The sequence below is a fragment of the Mchenga conophoros genome, linkage group LG13 (genome assembly GCF_057382185.1).
Source record: "Mchenga conophoros isolate Kocher_MC1m ecotype Shallow Benthic linkage group LG13, M_conophoros_male_GT1.1, whole genome shotgun sequence".
Lineage (NCBI taxonomy): Eukaryota > Metazoa > Chordata > Actinopteri > Cichliformes > Cichlidae > Mchenga > Mchenga conophoros.
The window spans coordinates 16,082,312-16,102,472 of record NC_140538.1 but is presented as its reverse complement, the minus strand read 5'-3'; the positions used below and the strand labels follow the sequence as shown (position 1 = coordinate 16,102,472).

The window sequence follows — 20,161 nt, the reverse complement described above, 5'->3', positions numbered from 1 at the left end:
GACAAACTGGAAGACAGTCAGAGATCACTAATATCTAGTAACTAAATGCAAAGTGGTGTGTAAGCACATAGTGAGTCATGGAAAGCCCTCGGCAGCTAGGCCTATTATAACATAACATAATAAAACATAATTAAGAGAAGATTCAGGGTTACCTGATCCAGCCCGAACATTGAAATGCAGACCACAAAGTCGAAATCATTCACCGTCTCACAGCTCACTTCCTCAGCTGAACGCTCCACTGATACACATGGACACATCCAGTTGGTAAACTCCATACATTTAAGCTTCTTTAGCCTGTTTACAAGTTGCTATGCACAGCATGCGCCTTTACAACCCACGTCCAGCTCAACTCTGACCTTCATGCTTTGTTATTGATAGTGTGATGCTACTGTTCTAAATATAGTCAGTTTAAACTATTTATATATTATGTACAGCTGAGTGAAAAAGAAAGAACACTCCATGACTCAGTAGCTTGCAGAACCACATGAATTTGAAGCAAACAATTTTTGTATGACTTTCTTGGTCTCTTACGTCATGGATTTTTTTCCGTTTTTTAAGGACACCACTTTCAGATACTGTTCAGCTGCAGATAGATTCAGGCTGTTAGTATCAGGGCCTAAAGATACAATATAAAATGGGCTCTTTACTATTTTGTCTGTTATGTGTAGACAGCACTAGTTCGTCCCTTTAATTAGGTTTCTTTTTTAATCCTTGAACGATTCATAGGTCAGCATTACATGTTTTGGGTTTTTTTTTAATGGGGCGGAAAAAGGCCAGAAATAAGGCCTGAAAATGAGTGAAAAATCATCCAAAGAAAAACTTCGAAAGACCTTCAGAAAGTCTAAAGAACTACTGCCCTTTAAAAAAAAAGAATCTTGCATCTTGGACAAAAAATGCAGAGAAATGAGGTGGCTCAAGACTACCTGAATATAGCTTGAATTTAAAAACAAAGAAAAGATGCACACATGAAAGGATTTTAAAGACCAAATCCAATTAAACATTTGAGTGTAAATTCGTGTTAATTCATTTTATTTAAATTAATGCATTTTAAAGTCATTTAAAATTATATTCAGTGACTGTTTTGTGAACGACTCAGATTTATTCATGAAATTTATACATCATGACATCAGTTCATAACATGCTGCTGTGACTCTACATCTGTTGACATTGTCTACATTTCAGAAAACATTCAGAACAAGGAAATAAAAATTCCTTATTTATAGAAATATACAACTTGCTTATGTTCACAATTTACCTACCCAGTTACTTTCTGTCTGCGCGGTCAAGTGAAGTCTATATTCATGTGCGTTACTTAGCCCGTGCCTTGACGAGAGGTTTATTTTGGTAATTAATTAGCAAGCAAGCCACAGTAAAAATTTCCTTAATGCTTCCAGAAATCGATAGCGGTATAACCGAGTCAAGCAGTTTGTTTTCCTTAACCCTTCGGATTACACTCTCCACATGTGCGCTGAGTCGTTCAATTTCCTGTCTCTGGAAGCCGCTGTGTGCTAGCATCTGGCTATTTTGGCTAAGAAAAGCTGGACAGTACACCTTCCAATCCACACAGTCAGACATGAGGAATCCTTCGTCAACCACTATGGCCATGTCTTCTGTAAGAAGGTCAGCCAAACCTGATCTCCTAAAGAGTTCTTCGTCACTTATTGACCCCTGATAGAGTGAAGAAACAAAGGTCACTGCGCCATGGGGGGCCATCCCAATCAGACCTTTCATTGTGCAGTGAGACGGGGAGAACATTTCACGTTGGGGGAGAGTGGAGGATGCGGTTTGGCATTTTAGCTCAGTGCAAGTAACTATCACCTGAGTATCAGGAAAGTCTTTGAAGTCATCAGGGAGGTGAGCTTTAATGTCCTCAGCATCAATCCAGATACACACAGAACCCAAGAGAGTGTACAAGTAGTTGGTCCATGAAGAGATAATGCCGCTTACAGTCAAGGGGTGAATGCCAAACCGGTCTGCCAAGTCTCTCTCCTCAAGACCAGCAGCCAGGCACATTTGGAATAGGAACAGCTCATCAATGGGTTGCAATGACTGCCTCTGAAAAAGAAAAAAAAAGTCATACAACATGTTTAAAAAACTAATTACACTGATCAGACATAACAGATGATGTGAATAACACTGATTTCCTATTCACCATGGCACTTGTTAGTAGGTGGGATGTATTAGGGAGCAAATGAACATTTTGTCTTCAAAGTTGTTGTTAGAAACAGGAAAAATGGGCAAGTGTAAGGATTTGAGTGAGTTTGAGAAGGGCTCTAGTGGCGTGTTCCTGGTCTGCAGTGACCAGTATCTATCAAAAGTGGTCCAAGGAAGCACCGACAAGGTCATGAGCGAACAGATGAGCCACTGTAGCTCAAATTGCCAAAAAAAAGTTAATGCTGGTCCTGACAGAAAGGTGTCAGAATACACAGTACAGTTTGTTGGGCTTAGGGCTAAATAGTTGCGGACGAGTCTGGGTGCCCATGCCGACCCTTGTCCACCGCCGAAAGCAGCAACAATGGGTACGTGAGCATTAGATCTGGACCACCAATGGAAGAAGGTGGTCTGATCTGATGAATCACGTTTTCTTTTATATCACAAGCACAGCCAGGTGCAAGTGTGTCACTTACCCTAGGGAGCTCCAAGCACCAGATCCACCTACCTAAGCATTATTTTAGACCATATACACCCTTTTCTTCTCTTTTAGCTTTGCAACAAAGCAAAAAAGGTTCAGTAATGGTTTGAGGAACACGTTTGAGGTGTTGACATGGAGCACAAACTCCCCAATTCAATTGAGCATCTGTGGGATGAGCTGAAGGAACAAGTCCGATCCATGGAGGCTCAACCTCACCACTTACCGGACTTGTGCCAGATACTACAGCACATCTTTAGGGGTCTACTGGAGTCCATGCCTCGACATGTTAGAGCTGTTTTGGTTGCAAAAAGGGGGACCAACAAAATAATCAGGCAGGTGGTCATAAAGTTGTGCCTGACTGATGTTAATGTAAGCAGTACCACGTGCATATGATACTTTTATATAATTCCAGTTTACAATAAAAAGGTTTGACATGTATTTCCTGTTTGTTTTTTCTCAAAATCTTTAATGCACAAATACAAACCGTGTGTGATGCATTTACGGCTTCACTCCTTCTTTCAGTAGCTTCGGACCTTGACCTGTAAATCACTTTGTGGACAGAGGGCTCAATCAGCCCCCAAAACATCATGAAGTGACGGTAACTTGCAAACCTATTGTAAAAAAAAAACACAGTAATTACAGGTCATTTACAATATTTCTCACAATCAAACTGGTATTTTTGTGTAACATGTCTAGCTAAGTGTTGTAGGTTTACCCTGTGTAGAACTGAATGTCATCATCGGATCCGGCAAATCTTTGTAATCCAAAAGCAGACTGCATTTTGAGCTCCTGGATCTCTTTCCTTAACGTTCCCATTTCTTCTTTTAACTTCATGTTTTTCTCTACTGTCACATCAAGGCAAGCAGGTTCTGGGTCACAGAAATAGTCATGATCCAAGGCAGAATTATACTCCATAGGCTGCTCACCTGATGCTGGGTTACCTACAAAACATATTAAGGATTGTACATTAATATATGTTATTGTGAAAACTGTTGTCGGAACCATACTGAATTTAACCAGATAAATATTTAAGATAAGATAAAACATAAAACTTTATTGATCCCACGGTGGGGAAATTTGTGCAGCTAGCAGAAGAAGAATACAACAAATACAAATAAAATACAACAAACACAAAATAAGTTAGATAATACACTATATATTTTATATAGTGGGAGAGAGAGAGTATGGCTAACAAACAGCCACTATAAAATTCATTATACATTGAGAATAGCAGACACATCAACAATACACCTCTTCCAATTAATGGCTAATTAATATTATGCTGAACACAGTCCAAAAGATTCAATAAGCCACATCAGTGTCTACTGTCAGTTAGGGCTGCCACGATTAGTCAACTAGTCACGATTACGTCGACCATCAAAATCCTCGACGACTCATTTAACAGTCGACGCGTCCTTTGAAGCTTTGTAAGATCACAAAAGACGCAGGAATAAGTAGTAGGATTTAAGAGTGTTATAACGGACTGAAACAGAAGATGGCAGCACTGCATGTACAAGAATGCCAGCTGCCGTTAAGCTGTTAGTCTTATTATTCTTTCTGTGTCCCAGAATTCATAGCGTGGCCCACCGCGACCTGATCCGTACCAGAAACCCGATTGGTACCCCGCATGCGCGAAAGGTGTCTACTTGCGGTGTCTACTTCCCTGTGCACTTAGGCAGACAACAATGGTCGCAATATTGTTTTTCTTGCTTCTGAAGCACAAATTTATCTCTCCTGGCGGTCATGGTTCCTCAAACAGGAAGTGAGCGAGCAGTACTTCCCGCTTGCTGATATGACGTAGCGCAAAGTGCAAAGGCTCTGTTCATACAAATGTTTGTTTATTTATTTGTAATCAATTACAAATGTCAAAATGTAAGTTCACTGGAAATTGAACTGTTGCTGCATTTAAAACAGGAATGAAGGAGCTGTACTTACTGGTTCATAGTTCTTGAAACGAATGAAGTAATGTTGTTTCTCAAAATATTATTTCATTTTTATTATAAAATTAGTATTTCGACTTTATTCTAAAAATGACGAATACTGTTTTTTTCCCTTTTGCCCTACTACTTTATTGTAATAATTAAATAAATTTTAAATTTAATAATGATAATAATAATAATAATAAAAACGTAATTTCTATGAATAGATTTGTTCCCTCTCATGCGGGGTCACTTACTGCGCTTGTCCACACGATTTGATTACTTTGTTTAGAAGTCAAATTCTGTAAATCAAACAGCCACATTTCTACGTTGGCATTTAAAACTTAACTTGGCCCTTTGACCCATACAGTTTTAAAATAAATACTTTTAAAACAAATGACTGTGATGAAAAATCTAAGTAAAACATAGACAGCAAAAACAGTGACTTGTAACTTTGAACTGAACTATCCGCAGTTGCCAAAGAGCAAAACAGTTGAGCTAAACACAGGTAAACACAGTGGGAATTAGGGCTGCCACAAACGATTATTTTGATAGTCGACTAGTCAGATCATGCATCCATTGGACGTAAAACGTACAGCTTATTGCACCAGCATGCAGCTTTAAGTGTTTAAGGTCTGTGCTAACTAAAAATAAAGACAAGATGATAGTTTATTAAATTTTAATAAAATTTGCAGATTGTTTCGGTGAAGTTTAATAAACTCAGCCGTCTGCTCCTTGCTATCTAAAATATAACGGGACACCGGAGTATATTCTCGAGCATCTCACACTTCTGATAATCAGTTGTTTGCTTGACGTTTATTCAGCTGTGTAAAAACTATAACTTTAATCTCAGCCAAACCGATTTACTCAGGAACAAATAAAATACTAAAAAAATCAAACAAACAATAATATTTTTAAGTTATCTAAGTGACTTATGTCTAACCTGAGTAGCGAAAGACGGCGGTGGGTTTGAAAACAATTTGCCAAGAGTCCGGTGTTCTCATGGGCTCTAGTGAGCCTCTCCTCCCAGAGACATTGCTTCAGACATTGACCCCCAACACACCTTCCACCTCTCCCCCCTTCACCCTCACCAATCCAGACTCAACGACCACCCCCACTCTCCCCAATCCAGACTCAACGACCTCCACCACACCTCTCACCCCCCTTTCCTCCTCCCTGAAACTCAGAATACACACTCAGGATGTGAGCCGACTATTTCAGAAACAGAAGCCCAGGAAAACCCCCGGACCAGACGGCGTCTCACCCTCCTGCCTCAAAACCTGTGCTGAACAGCTGGCACCAATCTTTACTCGCATCTTCAACAGATCCCTGGAGCTGTGTGAAGTTCCCTCCTGCTTCAAACGCTCCACCATCATCCCTGTTCCCAAGAAACCCACCATCACAGGACTGAATGACTACAGACCTGTCGCCCTGAGTGTCACCAGCTACCTGTCAATGGATCACCAGCTTCCTGACAGATAGAAAGCAACAAGTGAGGCTGGAGGAGATCACTTCTGAAACTCGGTCCCTCAGTATTGGTGCCCCTAAAGGATGTGTCCTCTCACCACTACTGTTCTCCCTCTACACTAATGACTGCACCTCCAAGAACTCGGCTGTTAAACTCCTAAAGTTTGCAGATGACACCACCGTCATTGGCCTCATTCAGAATGGTGATGAGTCTGCAGGAAGTTGAGCGGCTGGTACTCTGGTGCAGTGAGCACAATCTGGAGCTGAACACTCTTAAAACTGTAGAGATGACAGTGGACTTCAGGAGACATCCCTCAACTCTGCCCCCCCTCACCATATCAGACAGCTCGGTGTTGACTGTGGAGATCTTCAAGTTCCTGGGTACCACCATCTCCCAGGACCTGAAGTGGGAGACCAACATCTCCTCCATCCTCAAAAAGACTCAGCAGAGGATGTACTTCCTGAGACAACTGGGGAAGTACAGTCTTCCACGGGAGCTGCTAATCCAGTTCTACACTGCGGTCATTGAGTCTGTCCTGTGCTCCTCCATCAGTATGGTATGGTGTAGCCACTAAACAGGACAGGAGCAGACTGCAGCGGACTGAACGGGCAGCAGAAAGGATCATTGGCACCCCCCTGCCCTCCATCCAGGATCTGTACCTCTCAAGAACCAGGAAACAGGCAGGGAAAATCATCACAGACCCCTCACACCCTGGACACAGACTTTTTGATCTGCTGCCCTCTGACAGACTGTACAGAAGCCTGCAGACCAGGACCACCCGACATAGGAACAGTTTCTTTCCCCTCGCCATCTCCCTTCTAAACAGTTGACCTGTCACACTGCTCCCACTGCCAGACTGCAACTGCACCTTATGTACATTCTGTAGTATTCATTCCACCTCATTCATTTCTGTATTTTATGTATATAAGTTTAGATTAGTTATTTATAATAATAATAATAATAATAATAATAATAATACATTTTATTTAAATAGCGCCTTTCAAAGCACCCAAGGACACTGTACAACAGATAAAAACTGGAAATATACACAATGATAAAAATAGAAGATAAAAGTTAAAACATACAGAAATTTAATTTAATTATAGTTGGTTTACACAGCTTTGTGTATGTATGTGTACGCATGTGTAATGTATATATAGACACGTGTGTGTTTGTGTGATTTACATTGCTGTGCTTGAGAGCCACCATCTACCGGAACCAAATTCCTTGTATGTGTCTGCACATATACTTGGCCAATAAACACTATTCTGATCTCATTCTGAACTAGCTGCCGCCAATGTTGGAAACTGAGCTGGGCTGCGCTATGAATTCTGGGACAGAGCTACTTCTTCTTCTTCGGGGTTTAACGGTAGCTGGCATCCTTGTACATGCAGTGCTGCCATCTTCTGTTTCAGTCCGTTATAACCCTCCTAAATCCTACTACTTATTCCTGCATCTGTTGTGATCTTACAAAGCTTCAAACCAGGCGTCGACTATTAAATCAGTCATCAACGATTTATACCTAATAGTGACTAGTCGACTAATCGTGGCAGCCCTAGTGGGAAAAGTACAAGATTTTTATGGAAAATAATAATTTTACCTGCGTGGATTTCGCCTGGATTATCCGTCTCTGGCCCAGAGGAATGCGAGACTTGTGGTGGCTGCTTTGATCTTGCTCTCCCATCACATTTTGCTGTCGTAGCAGCTTTCAACTCAGTATGACCCAGATGGATAGAGGGTGCCCAGTCTGGATCGCTTTCCATCATTTTGTAGGCTGGTTTGCCTACAAAATACAACAAACATTAGCCCGCAAAGCCACAGTAAACAAAGCAGCATAGCGCAAAGAATTTAATTCAAATCAATATAAGACTTATCTGTAACCTACATCAACAATAATGTTATGATAAATGACTTAACTACAACACACACACACTCACCTTTGAGGAAATGCTTGGAGCAGACTAACATGTGAGGTGGAGTGTTCTGGAACGTTATATTTGGTCTTCCAATAGCTGCAATCCAGGCCATCCGTTGCCTCTTCGTGACTTCGGAAACATCTCTTGCATAATTTTTATTCCACGCAGGAATCCGATAAAAACCGATTCCTTTAGCCTTCGGCTTCCCGTGGCTGTCATGCGACCGGCTATGGCAGTTAATAACACAACAGCTTCTTGCCATTTGTGTCTCTGTTTGTCTGTGTGACTGTTGTCTTGTAATAGCCCACGCGCGCTAGCCGCTTGTACCTACAATCCTTTGCGGTTTTAGCCCGGAAATGACGTCACGTTTTCGAATTACTTGTGCGTACTTGCGTTCTCGTTGACTCGTGATACGTCATCAGTCGGCGCATGTGTTCATTAAATTTGAATGTTTGGTTTATTTCAGTGTTTTATTTGTTCCCGATTAAATCGGTTTGGCTGTGATTAGCTGACTCTGAATTAAATCCAACATTAAATTATCAGTTTGTTTTTCACCGGAAACAAAAACAGCATGTTAATATGTGGAGATTCTGAAGGCTGCTTCAAAAATGATCAGATTATATTTTAAGTATTTGTTCAGTTCTCTTCCAAACCCCAGCAGCTGTCTGCTGTAATTTTTGAGTATCTGCTCAAATAAAAATAAACGCGTTCTAGCATCCCACCTGTTTGTTTTTATTCAGGCGTACATGTACACTATTTTTATTAATAGAGAGATTTCGCTACAGAGGTTAAACATGATAATAAGTCACTTAGATAACTTATCAATCTTAATGTTTGGTTTGCTTCAGTGTTTTATTTATTCCTGAGTACATCGATTTGGCTGAGATTAAAGTTAAGCTTCATAACATATTAATCACAGAGGCAGTAAAAACTCCGGACGTGTGACATCATCAAGTACGCTGGTGTTGCTGTACAAATCTCGAGTCCGTTTTGGTCCTGCTTATACACGAATATACTTTAAGTACCCCATGCACAGGGCAAACGTATTTTATTTGATTAATTTACTGATATTACTGGCTAAATTTCATATACATAAATCGAAACCATCCTTTCAGTGCTTCTTAAACAAAACAAAATATGTTAAAACCAAACAACATTCTCAAAATGTAAAAGCTGTGGAGACCTATGTTCCCTGTTCAATATTATGTGATTCTTTACTAGACTTTGTATAGCGCTTTACGGGAACTTTTTGCGTAAAGCGCTATACAAATACAGGCCATTTACCATTTTAGACTGTATGTATTTAGTTTTTTTATACGAAACCCCCTGACATTGTGTTTTGTTAATTTGTATCTGTATTTTGTGCTTTGTCAATAAAGCGTATTAAAAAAACAAAAAACAAATCGCGGGTCCGTACTCGCATTCTCGGCAAGTACGTACTCCCGTGCAGAGAACGCGAGAACTCGCGTACTTGCGAATTGAGAAAGGGCCATGGTTTGCAGGTCCGCCTCACCGTGTGAGCTAAGCAGCTATGCTTCAAATAAAAAATCGTATGAGGTACAGCTCGCTGGGCATCACTGCAGCGCGCCTGTTTTCTTCCGGCCCCGTCGAGAACCCGGTAGTATTTTTGGACATCGACGCTGACAGCGATCCTCTGGGGAGAATAATCATTGAGGTAGCTTGCGATTATCACAGTCGCCTCCAGAGACCTTGATCTGACCTGTAGCGTTCATATCTGTCAGTAGCCAGACCTGTGCAGATAAGTGCATGTGATTTGTTTTATCTTGCAGCTGAATGCAGATGTGGTGCCAAAGACTGCAGGTAGGTGAAGCCACGTTCTTTCCACGATGGGCTCATCGTCATTCATTTAAAAAATCCTTTCGATCCACAGAAAACTTCAGGGCTCTGTGCACCGGGGAGCATGGCTTTGGATACAAGAGATCTGTGTTTCACAGGGTCATCCCCGAGTTCATGTGTCAGGTACAGTTTACAGTGAAGGTGCAGTGTCATTTGGCATGTTTTCTGCTGTTGTTTTTTCTCTTGCAGGGAGGAGATTTTACCAACCACAACGGTACAGGAGGGAAATCTATTTATGGGAAAACGTTTAAAGATGAAAACTTCAAGTTAAAGCACACTGGTCCAGGTACAGCTCCACAGCTTTGAGGGGTTACACTAAAACAATAAAAACCCTTTTCACATATTCAAAAGATGCAACATCAGTCAGTCACTTCAACTCTGTGATCAGTGAATACAAACCCTTTCACCACTGTTTTAAGACTTAAACACCAAGTGGTTTTATACTGTTATCAAACCCCGCACTGACTTTGGAAGGAGTATTGCAAAACTGTAGGCCTATGGTGGCCTCAGACACAAAAATGAAATGTGAAGGATTTATTTGAAACAACTAATCAGCCAATCACATGTCAGCAACTCAAAGCATTTTAGGCTTGTAGCCTGCTGAAGTTCAAACCAGGCATCAGAATGGGGAAGAAAGGTGATTGAATGTGGCATGGTTGTTCGTGCCAGATGGGCTGGTCCGAGTATTTCAGAACCTGCTGATCTGCTGGGATTTTCCCTCCTAAAGATCTCTAGAGTTTACAGAAGTAATTTGACTAAAAACACTAACGTGCTGCTGGACAGTGTTCAGGAAAGTGAAAAAGTTTGAGTTCTTACAAAAGTCTAAACTGTTTTGATGAAATTAAGGTGAGAAGGACATCAACACAGTGATAAAAGTATCTTTAGCAGTGAAGTATGGAGCTGTGTGCAAAGAAACAATATAGGTGGGGGAAGGTCTTACTGATTAGAGAACTTCATTAGGAGAAGTGAAAATTGCACCAAAACTGAACTTCCAGGTGTTATGTGCCAGCTGTTCTTCTGCATTTTAATCCCACTTTTTCTCCACTAGATGGCAGTGCAGAATCTCATGCAGCGTTCAAACTGCTGGGCATATACATTTTGCAATCCTCATGTGAATGACCTAGTTTAGTGAGTCAACATGCACTAATCAAAATAACTCTGTTTGTTGAATAAACATCATCCATGTGCACATTATTTAGTGCTTTGCGTAATCACAGCGTGCGTCAGATCACAAGAGAAGTGGCCCTTTTTTTTTTCTTTTCTTTTCTTTTCTTTTTTACAATCTTGCATGACGTTGCTGTAATGAGGCCTAAATGTCCTTGGATCAGGAGTAAAAAGGACATGAAGATCTTGTTTACATCATCTAGTTCAATTGATTGCTTTTTCTTCTTCTTCTTCTATGGTTTTCTGCAGGAACGCTTTCAATGGCAAATTCAGGCCCGAACAGCAACGGCTCGCAGTTCTTCATCTGCACAACGAAAACCGAGTGGTAAACACCCCGTAGAACTTTTTAATCAGTCATTTCAGACTCCAGTTCGTGCCTCATCAATCACAAGCTGCTGGAGCCACTTTTTCATCTTTTCTTTTTCGTTTTCTTGTCTTTCTTTTTGGGCAGGCTTGATGGTAAACACGTGGTGTTCGGGCAGGTGAAGGATGGGATGGATGTGGTCTCCAAGATGGAATCCTTTGGTTTACACGACGGCGGTGTGATCAAAAAAATTGTCATCACAGACTGCGGGGAGATCAAATGACGCCCGAGCGCACTCACAGACTTCTGCTGGATGAGTCATTGTGCAGCAATCTAGTATTTACTCTGTCCTGGCTCGTGTGTTCGTGCACTCTGAAGGCGGGGCTGTCGCAGGTGATCAGCTTTTACTCAAATCTGTGCTTTTTAACTTCTGGTTTTGAGGTTGAGCAAAGCCAGAGGTTTCTAACACTCAGACAGACCTTTTTACTCTCTAAAATCTTTACTCAACTGATCTAAATTGTATGCAAGCATGTAAAACAATTGTGTGGTGACTCATTCTCCAATAACTGCCAAATAAATGACTGATATTTTTCGACTTTACCAGCTCTGGTCTTACTGCAAGACATTTGCTCTGATGTGCCACAAATCTTGCTGCTTTTAAAGCTTCCCGGAAACGATCCAGCGTGCTTTTTTTTAGACACTGGCTCCAGCGCGACTGACTTCCTGTCCATCAAGAGCAGGATGTGACATCATGTGACATTCCACCTACACTGCAGCTGAAGCATCACATGTATGCACGATGGGCATGTGAGCTAGAGCCTCTTAGGGTGAAGTCGTTTCAGGACCTGAAATTGCTTTTTTATTGAGACGCAGGGCGTCTTGAAGAGGGAGAGAGACATGTCTGAAAGCCAGAGACTGGGTGGTGCTGCTTATCGAGCTAATACTTTATAAAAGTAAATAATGAAGAAGAAAAAGGCAGCTCTTGCCCCTAAATGAAACCATATGTGTGCTGACCTTCCTCCGTTTGTTTGAATTCTCAGATTACATTGTTGCCATAGAGATTTTTCGGCTCTCGCTCTGTTTGAGCTGGAGATGTTGTAACAAACTTGATATAATTTGGGTCCCCACCCTCGGGTTTAGTTTTAGTTATTTGGAATGCATGTCCAATAATGTGTATGGAAACTTGGCTCCGGAGACAACTGTGCCATTTCTTTTTACCACACATGCAAAACAATGACATCTTTACAGCTGGTGCATGCTGCTGCTTCTCTAAGTGTCTGCGTTATCACAGAGTCAGTGGGCATCTTTTTGTGGGGGGGGGGGGTTTCCTGTCCACAAGTGTTGGGAAATGGGGGAGGGGGTGTGCGTCCTGGCCGGTTTACATGTCTGTTATCTCTCAGCACTTTCATGGCAAGTGGGAAAAAAAATGTTTTCCAAGTCTCTCGCTCTTCTGCGTTACACAACCACCATGAATAATCCATTAAAAGCCCCGTTATCGTAATCTATACGCTCAGTGTTGCGTAAGCCTCGCACTCAAGAGCGATGGCAAAAACACTAACGAGAGGAGCGCTCACAAAAACAACGTGTTGCTTTTGGCTGAAATCAGACACCAGAACGAACACCTCCCAGTTAACATAAATTCGGCACAGGACCCGAAAACAAATGAAAACTGCGCAACCCGGGTGGCTTTAATTCAATGTGACTTTTATTCATCAAACTCTGAACAGCACTAAAATGTTTTCCCAACTAACAAATAAGGCACATTTTGGAATGCCGTTTTCATGGACATGAAAAACAGACCTGTGGTCGACTCTCGAGGCCACGACTGTCCTTGCTTTTCCCATAATCATTGTCTTTCCCGACCGCACGCCTGCGTTCTGTCCAAATCAAATATTACATTATTGCAATACTGCATGACAAACATCTCAAGTGATACAGACAGTAAAGAATACAAACGAGACTCTCTGACTCGACCACTTAAGTGTTAACACGTTACATTCAGTAAATATGTATTATCTGCAGAGGCTACATTTGCGGTAAATGAGGACTAATAACAATCAGACGTTGCTGATAATGTTAAAAACAATATTTACTTTAGCAAACTACTGTAAGGTATTTAAATAGGTATACATTGCACAAAAAAGGGGATATTTCATTCAAAACACATGCACATGCAAACTCTAAAATAGTTCTTTGTCACACACGCTTCCTTGACAGAAGTATACACTCGCTACACTACCAATATAACATTTTATAATAGTTTCTTGTTATCGCTGCTTTAACCAAACTACATCTCACAGTTTAATGCGTTTATACAGTGGTGAGTATCCGTCACTAATTAATAAAAACATACTTTTCTGCATGTTAACACATATTTTCATAATATCGTTTACAAAATGAATACACGTGGCTGTATGGATGCATATGGCAGCTCATAATTAGTCACATAGCAACTGAATAATGGGTTATTCAACTCTGATAACATCAATAAATCAAAAACACAGAAAAAAAAATACAATGGCTTATAATTGAGAAAGGTTATTAATTATGTACCAGCTTTTTTTTCTTTTTAATAATATTCTATGTAGACATCAATATTTCCTTCTTAGTGTAACTTTGTTGCATATTCTATACAAAAAGTGTTGTAAAAAGTCTTTCCATAAATATTTCTGCAGGATAACCCTTCAGATTATTGTAAAACATAAAGAAGAAGAAAAAAAACAACAACTCCCAGCTTTGATTATTTCTCAGCAATAGGCCCTTCTTCACGCCGGAAAGAGAAAAAGCTTTGATATTGCTTCAACACTTCAAAAGAGCTACTATCATTGAAAACGATGGCCATCAAATATATACATAAAACAGTCGATCTTTGTCAGGGAAATAACTCTTGATTTTTTGCAGATTGCTTTAAAATTTTCAACATCTATTAAGAGTTCCAAAATACACATCTCATTCATAGAAAATAACAATTTTGAACTGAAAAGGTACTAGAAAAGTCAAGTATATGTAATTCAAGACACTACATCTGAAAGCAGAGATTTCGCTTTCTTTCTTTTTCTTTTAAAATGTATCAGCTGCTTCCATTGGCTCTTGAGTTGCCATTTTAAATGACCTCCTCATAACATGTCTCTGGGCGGAATCGAACTCTCTGACAGGATTTATCAACATTAACGTGATTCACAATAACTAATAATATTATTTGTTTATGAGGTTAGTTCATAAGGCATAATTGGTATGTATTCCTTTCACTACAGCCACATGGTCTGATGTAGAAAATAAGGTTACGGGAGACCTGTTAGCTTAGTGCCATTACACAGAACAAAAACAGACATTAATAAGAAGAAAAATGGGTTGTTCCCAACAGTGGTGAATCTTTCATAAAAATTGGGTCTTTACTATAAATGCAACGAGGGGCTTTCAGTTACTCCTTCAAAGGGACACTCCACAGATTTGTCCTTTAGCTACTGTAATATCTTTTGGGGCTGTGGAGGCTCATTGTCACGTGAGAGAAAATCAAAAAGCCTGTGTTAAAAAGTGAGGAGTTTTATTGTCAGCATTTAGTAGGCTGGGGAGTCTAGCATAGACTGTATATAGAAGATGGACTTGGACATGTCAAGGTTTTTGGACTTTGATCCTGATCTACGAGTTGAGTATTTTGGCCAACTTGTTCATCAAGTGAATTTGAAAGATGGGCCATATTTAAAAAAAAAAAAATCACACTGTATTAAATAAGACTTGAAATCAGTGATTGAGAAGTAAGAATGACTTTGTGGGGTTCTTGAGGTTCCTCGTGTGATTTCAGAGTTTTCCACAATATTGGACGCGATACAACCAATGGTTATGAGGGAAATATGTATATTTCCTGCCTAGTTGGCAAGTGGTTCCTGTAGCTGAGTAAAACTGGTTGCAAATAAGGCACTGCACCAGAAACCACCTCGCAATTGCGTTGGTCACTAGCAGATTGCTGCAGTTGGTTGTAGTTTGCGTGAAAGACGGCGACTTCCTTCTCTGCAAACACTGATGCAAACTAGAAACAGAGAACATTCACTTGCAAACTAAAAGCAGAAGACACAACTTCTACTTTTAAGGAAAACATTCTGTTTCCAGTTTGTGTCACTTCCCTGCGGAGATTAGCTGGCCAGTGTTTGTGGACAAGTCAGCTCATTCCATGCAAACTAAGAGTAACTGTGACCATCTGCTAGTGACCAAAGGTATATCAACAAGTTTTTTTTACCAACCAGTTGCAAAATACACATTTTTCCTCAGCGACGGCCAAAGAAAAATGTGGGAACCCCTTGGCGACCAGTAGGGGCCAGAGAGTCCTAGTGGTTGCCAGGGAGCGCTAACATGTTTGAAAACGTGCAACTTTGAAGGTAAGCCTCCATTTTTTTGGAGGAGGTTTTTGCTAATCAGCTGGGGAATACAGGATTCTTAGCAAGAGGTGGTTGCCAGGGGGTCACTGACTGATCTGTAGATCTCCACAATTCAGACTTTAGCAATAATATCCCAGCAACTGCCAGCAACCAGCTGGGAAATACAAATAAATCTCAATACTCAAAATGAGCTGGACATTTTCTCTGGTTGTGGTTTAGGAGGTAGAGCAGGTCATCTACCAAATGAATCCCTGGCTCCTCTAATTTGCATGCCGAAGAATCCTTTGGCAAGGTACTGAAGCTCAAGTTGCTCCCGATGCATTCATCGGAGTGTGAGTGTGAACGTAAGTATTATACAGAGCCTACAGTAACAGTAAAAGTGCTTTGATTGGGTGAATGAGGTTTGTGGTAAAAAGTGCTTTTGGACTTCAAGTCCATTTACAACCACAGAAGTCGATCCTCTATTGGCCATTACAAAGAATGTAAATTTAAGATGTCTTAACACTGACGCTGCTTTTGAAATCCATTGTTTATATACAGTCTATGGAGCTTACTTTAAAAGGCTACTGAGTTGCATAATAGCTGATGCATTTCTGGAGCTTGAGCCAAACTGAAAGTAAAGATATTTCATCCACTGCTGCATGCACTGTTATTTAGTGTCTTCTGCAGGCCTCCCAACTGGTGAAGCTGGAATAGTAAATCACTGGAGTGCCCTTTTAAATCAACAAATGGAATTTAGTTAAATTTCCCAACAGTGTAATGCACCAATATCATCCATTTCCACTAAAGCAAAACCGTGGGTTTTGTGAAAAAACATGCATTGTTAGCATGTTTTTTCACAAAACCCACGGTTTCCTTGAAAAAACATAACGATAACAGATAAAAATAACAATGAGTGAGGTCCACAGTTTGTGTCAACTTCATTCTGTTGTGAGGATCGACTAAGAAATAACATCTCTGTTGATATTCCATGACAACAGACCACAGTAAGATTGTTTTTGCCAGCTGGAAATGCTGTTTCAGCCTGTGCCTGCAACATGAATCGAACACCCACTATGCCAGTTCAACCGCTAATAGCGGAGCTTTATCGTTTTTCTGTCCTGTGTCACATCTTGAACCTACAACAAACTTACTCTGCATCACAGTTAACCACATGCACATAATACTGCTCCACCTCTGAGTCTCTCGCCACAAATCTTTGAAATTTCAAATGGCCTCTTAGCCTTGACACAATCGTTTTAAGGCACATACAGTATGTTATAGTATAAAATATTGTCAGCCAGTTTTTGTAAGGCTAGAAATACAGTACATATAAAACAGTTCACAATTCCTATACCAAGGATCCTCGAAAAGCAGATTTCCATAAATGATAACTAAAATAGTTTCCTCTTTAGTGCTTCACATCTGCATAGTGATATATGGAACCACAGTGGGTATTCCTTTTTCTTTAAAGTGGCTCTATTATGCTCATTTCCAGATGAGTGTTTTTATTTGTGGGCTACAGTGGAGTACTTTTGGATGCTTAGGTTTAAAATAAATATTTTTCAGGGGAGCCCTACAATCTTAAAAAAGGCATTATAGCTCCTTTAGGATCAGCCCTGTTTCCTGGTCCAAGCTCCTACTGCACTGGTTGAGGTTGTCATCTTTTTAATGTGTTTTAAGACTTTGCCCCGAACACCAAATATTTGAAGAATCACACCAAGATTTCAGTGTGGACCTTAGACTTAGGATCAGGACTTTTTTACAGCAAGTAATCCAAACCATACTGTCGCATATTAATGTAGCGGTTGTGCTAATCTAAGATGCTCTTTTGGCTGAAATTTGATCCGTTTTTAGCATCTTCTTTCTGCTCTGTAATGGCTTTATCTCTCCCAGCTGAACAGCATGAACAATTTAACTCAATTCTTACATTTTTTGTTAGCAAATGTATTTATATTAGCTTAAGCTAATAGCTAGCTCTAAAGCTAGCCACCAGGTAGCATATTTTTAGCATTGTCTGCTAGCCCAACTTCAATAATCCAAATGTCTACTCTATGATACTCCAAATGTCACTGCTTTGTTGTTTTGCATCTTTGTTTACGCCAAATGTTGTGCTTGTGTTTTAGAAATACTTTAGTCAGAACATGGCATATCGTCTTTACGCGGAAACTAGCTTGCTAACCTGGAAAATTCTCTGTTTTAGGGGATGCCTGGATGTATATATGTATAACAAGAAATGAGGAAAAAAATACATAATAGTTCCACTTTAAAGATATGGTTTCTGATATTAGGCCCCATAAAAATGGATGTAAACTTAAATCACCATAAATTTCAATACAGCCATGAATTCTCACCATCAACATATCACAAACCAGCTCTTCTGTCTCTCGACAAACCTGAAAAGCAAAGTTCTCCAAAGCTTCACCTCTCTTTAGGCACTCTACGCTGCAATTAGCTGTTGGACATCGTTTCTTCAGTGTACAAGCCCTTGGAAAGTTTTCCATCTTGCTTCACCGACTCCACTGAGGCTGCCAGACATCAACTGGCACTAAAACTTGGATAAAAAAGTCTCTCTGAATCTTTGTCAAGCAAACAGCTCCTTTTGTATTTTGCTATCTTGTGGTTAAAATCTATTCAGGATTTATGTGAACAGTTTAGGGTCCAAAATCATGTTTATCAATGCTAAACAAGCTGTGGCAAGCATTTTATCAATAGTTTTGAAACAATGAAAATATGTGACTGCCAACAATTACTAAACCATTTTTCCCCACAGCTGCTTCTGCCTATCTAGTGTCTATTTTTTCCAACGCTAACAAATAAATGAGAGGCAAGAATGACAAGAACAACAACAAAAATAGGAATAGGATAAATGAAGCGTTATCTATTAGCAATGCACTAAATCTAGCCCAAGGAGCGTTTTATACAACTGAACCTACAGTAGTTTCTAAAGACAAGTGGAAGCAGTTACACAATAATGCGATATACAAACATACAAAAATGTCTCTATATGTCCCAGTTAAAATTCAAATTGCACACGAGACAACAAGAAAATAAATAGGCCAAATGTAAGCTAGGGATGCATGGCACATTATCCCTCAGTTAATTCACAGTTAATAAGATGTGCTGCTGACCCTAATAAGGCAAGACATCAAAGGCCTCGAATACATTATGCCATCATGAGAGGCCCCAGTTAAATGTTCGTCACATCTACACACACTTCACTTGGCAGGGAAATGGAAAGCGGATCTCTGTAAACACAAAGCCAACAAACCCCAAGGTGAGGTAATCTATTGAGACAAATACTGTCAGTGATGCCAAGGAAATATAACCCCTGGTGCTAAATCATCAATATAATAATTTTCTGTTGTTAAACATTGAGTATTGAGTAAATTAATCATGTGGTTCTGATACATAAGGCATAAAAAGTCAATCATTTTGGCCTCTTTTTTTTTTTTTTTGCTGTGTTGAAGAGCACTTCAAGAGATAGAGGCTGACCCTCAAACATATTCTTGGATGTACTGTCACTGAAAGAGGAGGAAAATGACTAAAGTCTATGCTCCACAAGTGGCTGAGAAGAGGGAGTGAATTAATTGATGTGGTAATAAAGGAAGGCATCAGGAGATTTGGGAGGATTAGACCTAATGTCCACATTAGATGTTTCTGAGACACTGGGAGGAAGACGTGAAGAAGAAAGGGTGCCATGTCGTGTTGAGGGAAATCTGGATGTGGACCGGGAAGGGAGGATGTATAATGTCTCAATGGCGGATAAAAAAACAGGGTTTGGGATGGAGCGGCTCCTCTCTGCTACTGAATAATGATGAATATTTATTGCACACGGCGGCAGTAGTAGCCAAGGACTTTACACTTCTCGCACAGGTGTTGGGGGTGCTCCTTACTCTGGTCAGACACATCCAGGCCATCTGGCTTCTCTAAAGGTCGCTGGAGATACAAACAGAAGACCAATAATGAGTCATATTAAACACAGAAAAGGGCAAACCGAGCAAGAAACACACATAAACCTCTTGAATTTTGCAAGCCGTTTATTTAGCAACAGATTCAGGTCAGCTATACGCCTAACAACTCCAACTCTCATATTCTTCACAGACCTGATGTGTTATTTGCCAAATTAGATGCAGAGATATGGCAATGCACCATCAGCCATGCTGGCTAGCAATACATTTTAACAACCTGGTGCTAAAGGAAAAGATGCAGTATGCATTTAATCGTGATGGACTGTATGGAAATGTTGGCTTCAGCACTGACCATCTTGGACTCATTATCGAGGACAAAGGTAACCTTTCTGGGCCAGCACGCTTGGAGGTTATTTTAACGGTCCATCTGGAAAATTTTATTTTTCATCTATTGTTTTTTTTTCTTGTTAGAGCTTTGAACAAAACCTTTATTTATTCCAAGTGGTCTAGCTAAAGGAAACCAGGTTACCATGGGTCACCACAAGAAGATATTTGAGTCTAATGAGTCTTCCAGGAAGTGTTGAAAATGTATTATTGCTTTGTCAAAGACATTAGGTCCTTGATGAAAGCTGGAAGAG

The 20,161-nt window shown here is 40.2% G+C and overlaps 3 protein-coding genes across 4 annotated transcripts in view; 1 reads left to right on the top strand and 2 right to left on the bottom strand.

Annotated features, from left to right (window-relative positions):
• Positions 1-1,019: 1,019 nt before the first annotated feature.
• LOC146561026 (uncharacterized) lies at positions 1,020-8,289 on the bottom strand. The gene is made up of 5 exons (XM_085296713.1): positions 7,957-8,289; positions 7,620-7,802; positions 3,348-3,573; positions 3,117-3,243; positions 1,020-2,055 (listed from the first exon to the last, which is right to left on the bottom strand). Exons 1-5 carry the CDS (start codon positions 8,195-8,197, stop codon positions 1,309-1,311), a joined length of 1,524 nt encoding a protein of 507 aa, XP_085152839.1. The 5' UTR covers positions 8,198-8,289; the 3' UTR covers positions 1,020-1,308.
• Positions 8,290-9,392: 1,103 nt separating this feature from the next.
• ppifa (peptidylprolyl isomerase Fa) lies at positions 9,393-11,860 on the top strand. Of its 2 annotated transcripts, XM_085296712.1 has the most exons (6): positions 9,393-9,610; positions 9,726-9,756; positions 9,827-9,915; positions 9,982-10,078; positions 11,206-11,281; positions 11,408-11,860. In XM_085296712.1, the coding sequence occupies exons 1-6, from the start codon at positions 9,467-9,469 to the stop codon at positions 11,541-11,543; spliced, it is 573 nt and encodes a 190-aa protein (XP_085152838.1). In that variant the 5' UTR covers positions 9,393-9,466; the 3' UTR covers positions 11,544-11,860. The 2 variants fall into 2 exon arrangements, with proteins under 2 accessions (XP_085152838.1, XP_085152837.1); XM_085296711.1 differs by having other exon boundaries at positions 9,827-10,078.
• Positions 11,861-12,947: 1,087 nt separating this feature from the next.
• zcchc24 (zinc finger, CCHC domain containing 24) overlaps positions 12,948-20,161 on the bottom strand; it is a 40,193-nt gene continuing 32,979 nt past the window's right edge. Inside the window, exon 4 of the mRNA XM_085296710.1 lies at positions 12,948-19,551. Within this exon, the coding sequence (XP_085152836.1) occupies positions 19,438-19,551 (114 nt within the window). The 3' untranslated portion in view covers positions 12,948-19,437. The remainder of the gene's footprint in view (positions 19,552-20,161) is intronic.

Bases quoted from the DNA above. Each gene is read 5' to 3' on its own strand.
- LOC146561026 (XM_085296713.1), bottom strand. From the start codon at position 8,197: ATGGCAAGAAGCTGTTGTGTTATTAACTGCCATAGCCGGTCGCATGAC. The intron at 3,574-7,619 runs GTAAAATTATTA...TATGTTTTGTAG, and splicing joins TCCAGGCGAAATCCACGCAG to GTAACCCAGCATCAGGTGAG. The intron at 2,056-3,116 runs GTTTGTATTTGT...TTTCTTTTTCAG, and splicing joins CCGTAAATGCATCACACACG to AGGCAGTCATTGCAACCCAT.
- ppifa (XM_085296711.1), top strand. From the start codon at position 9,467: ATGCTTCAAATAAAAAATCGTATGAGGTACAGCTCGCTGGGCATCACT. The intron at 9,611-9,725 runs GTAGCTTGCGAT...TTTATCTTGCAG, and splicing joins TGGGGAGAATAATCATTGAG to CTGAATGCAGATGTGGTGCC. The intron at 9,757-9,826 runs GTAGGTGAAGCC...TTCGATCCACAG, and splicing joins TGTGGTGCCAAAGACTGCAG to AAAACTTCAGGGCTCTGTGC.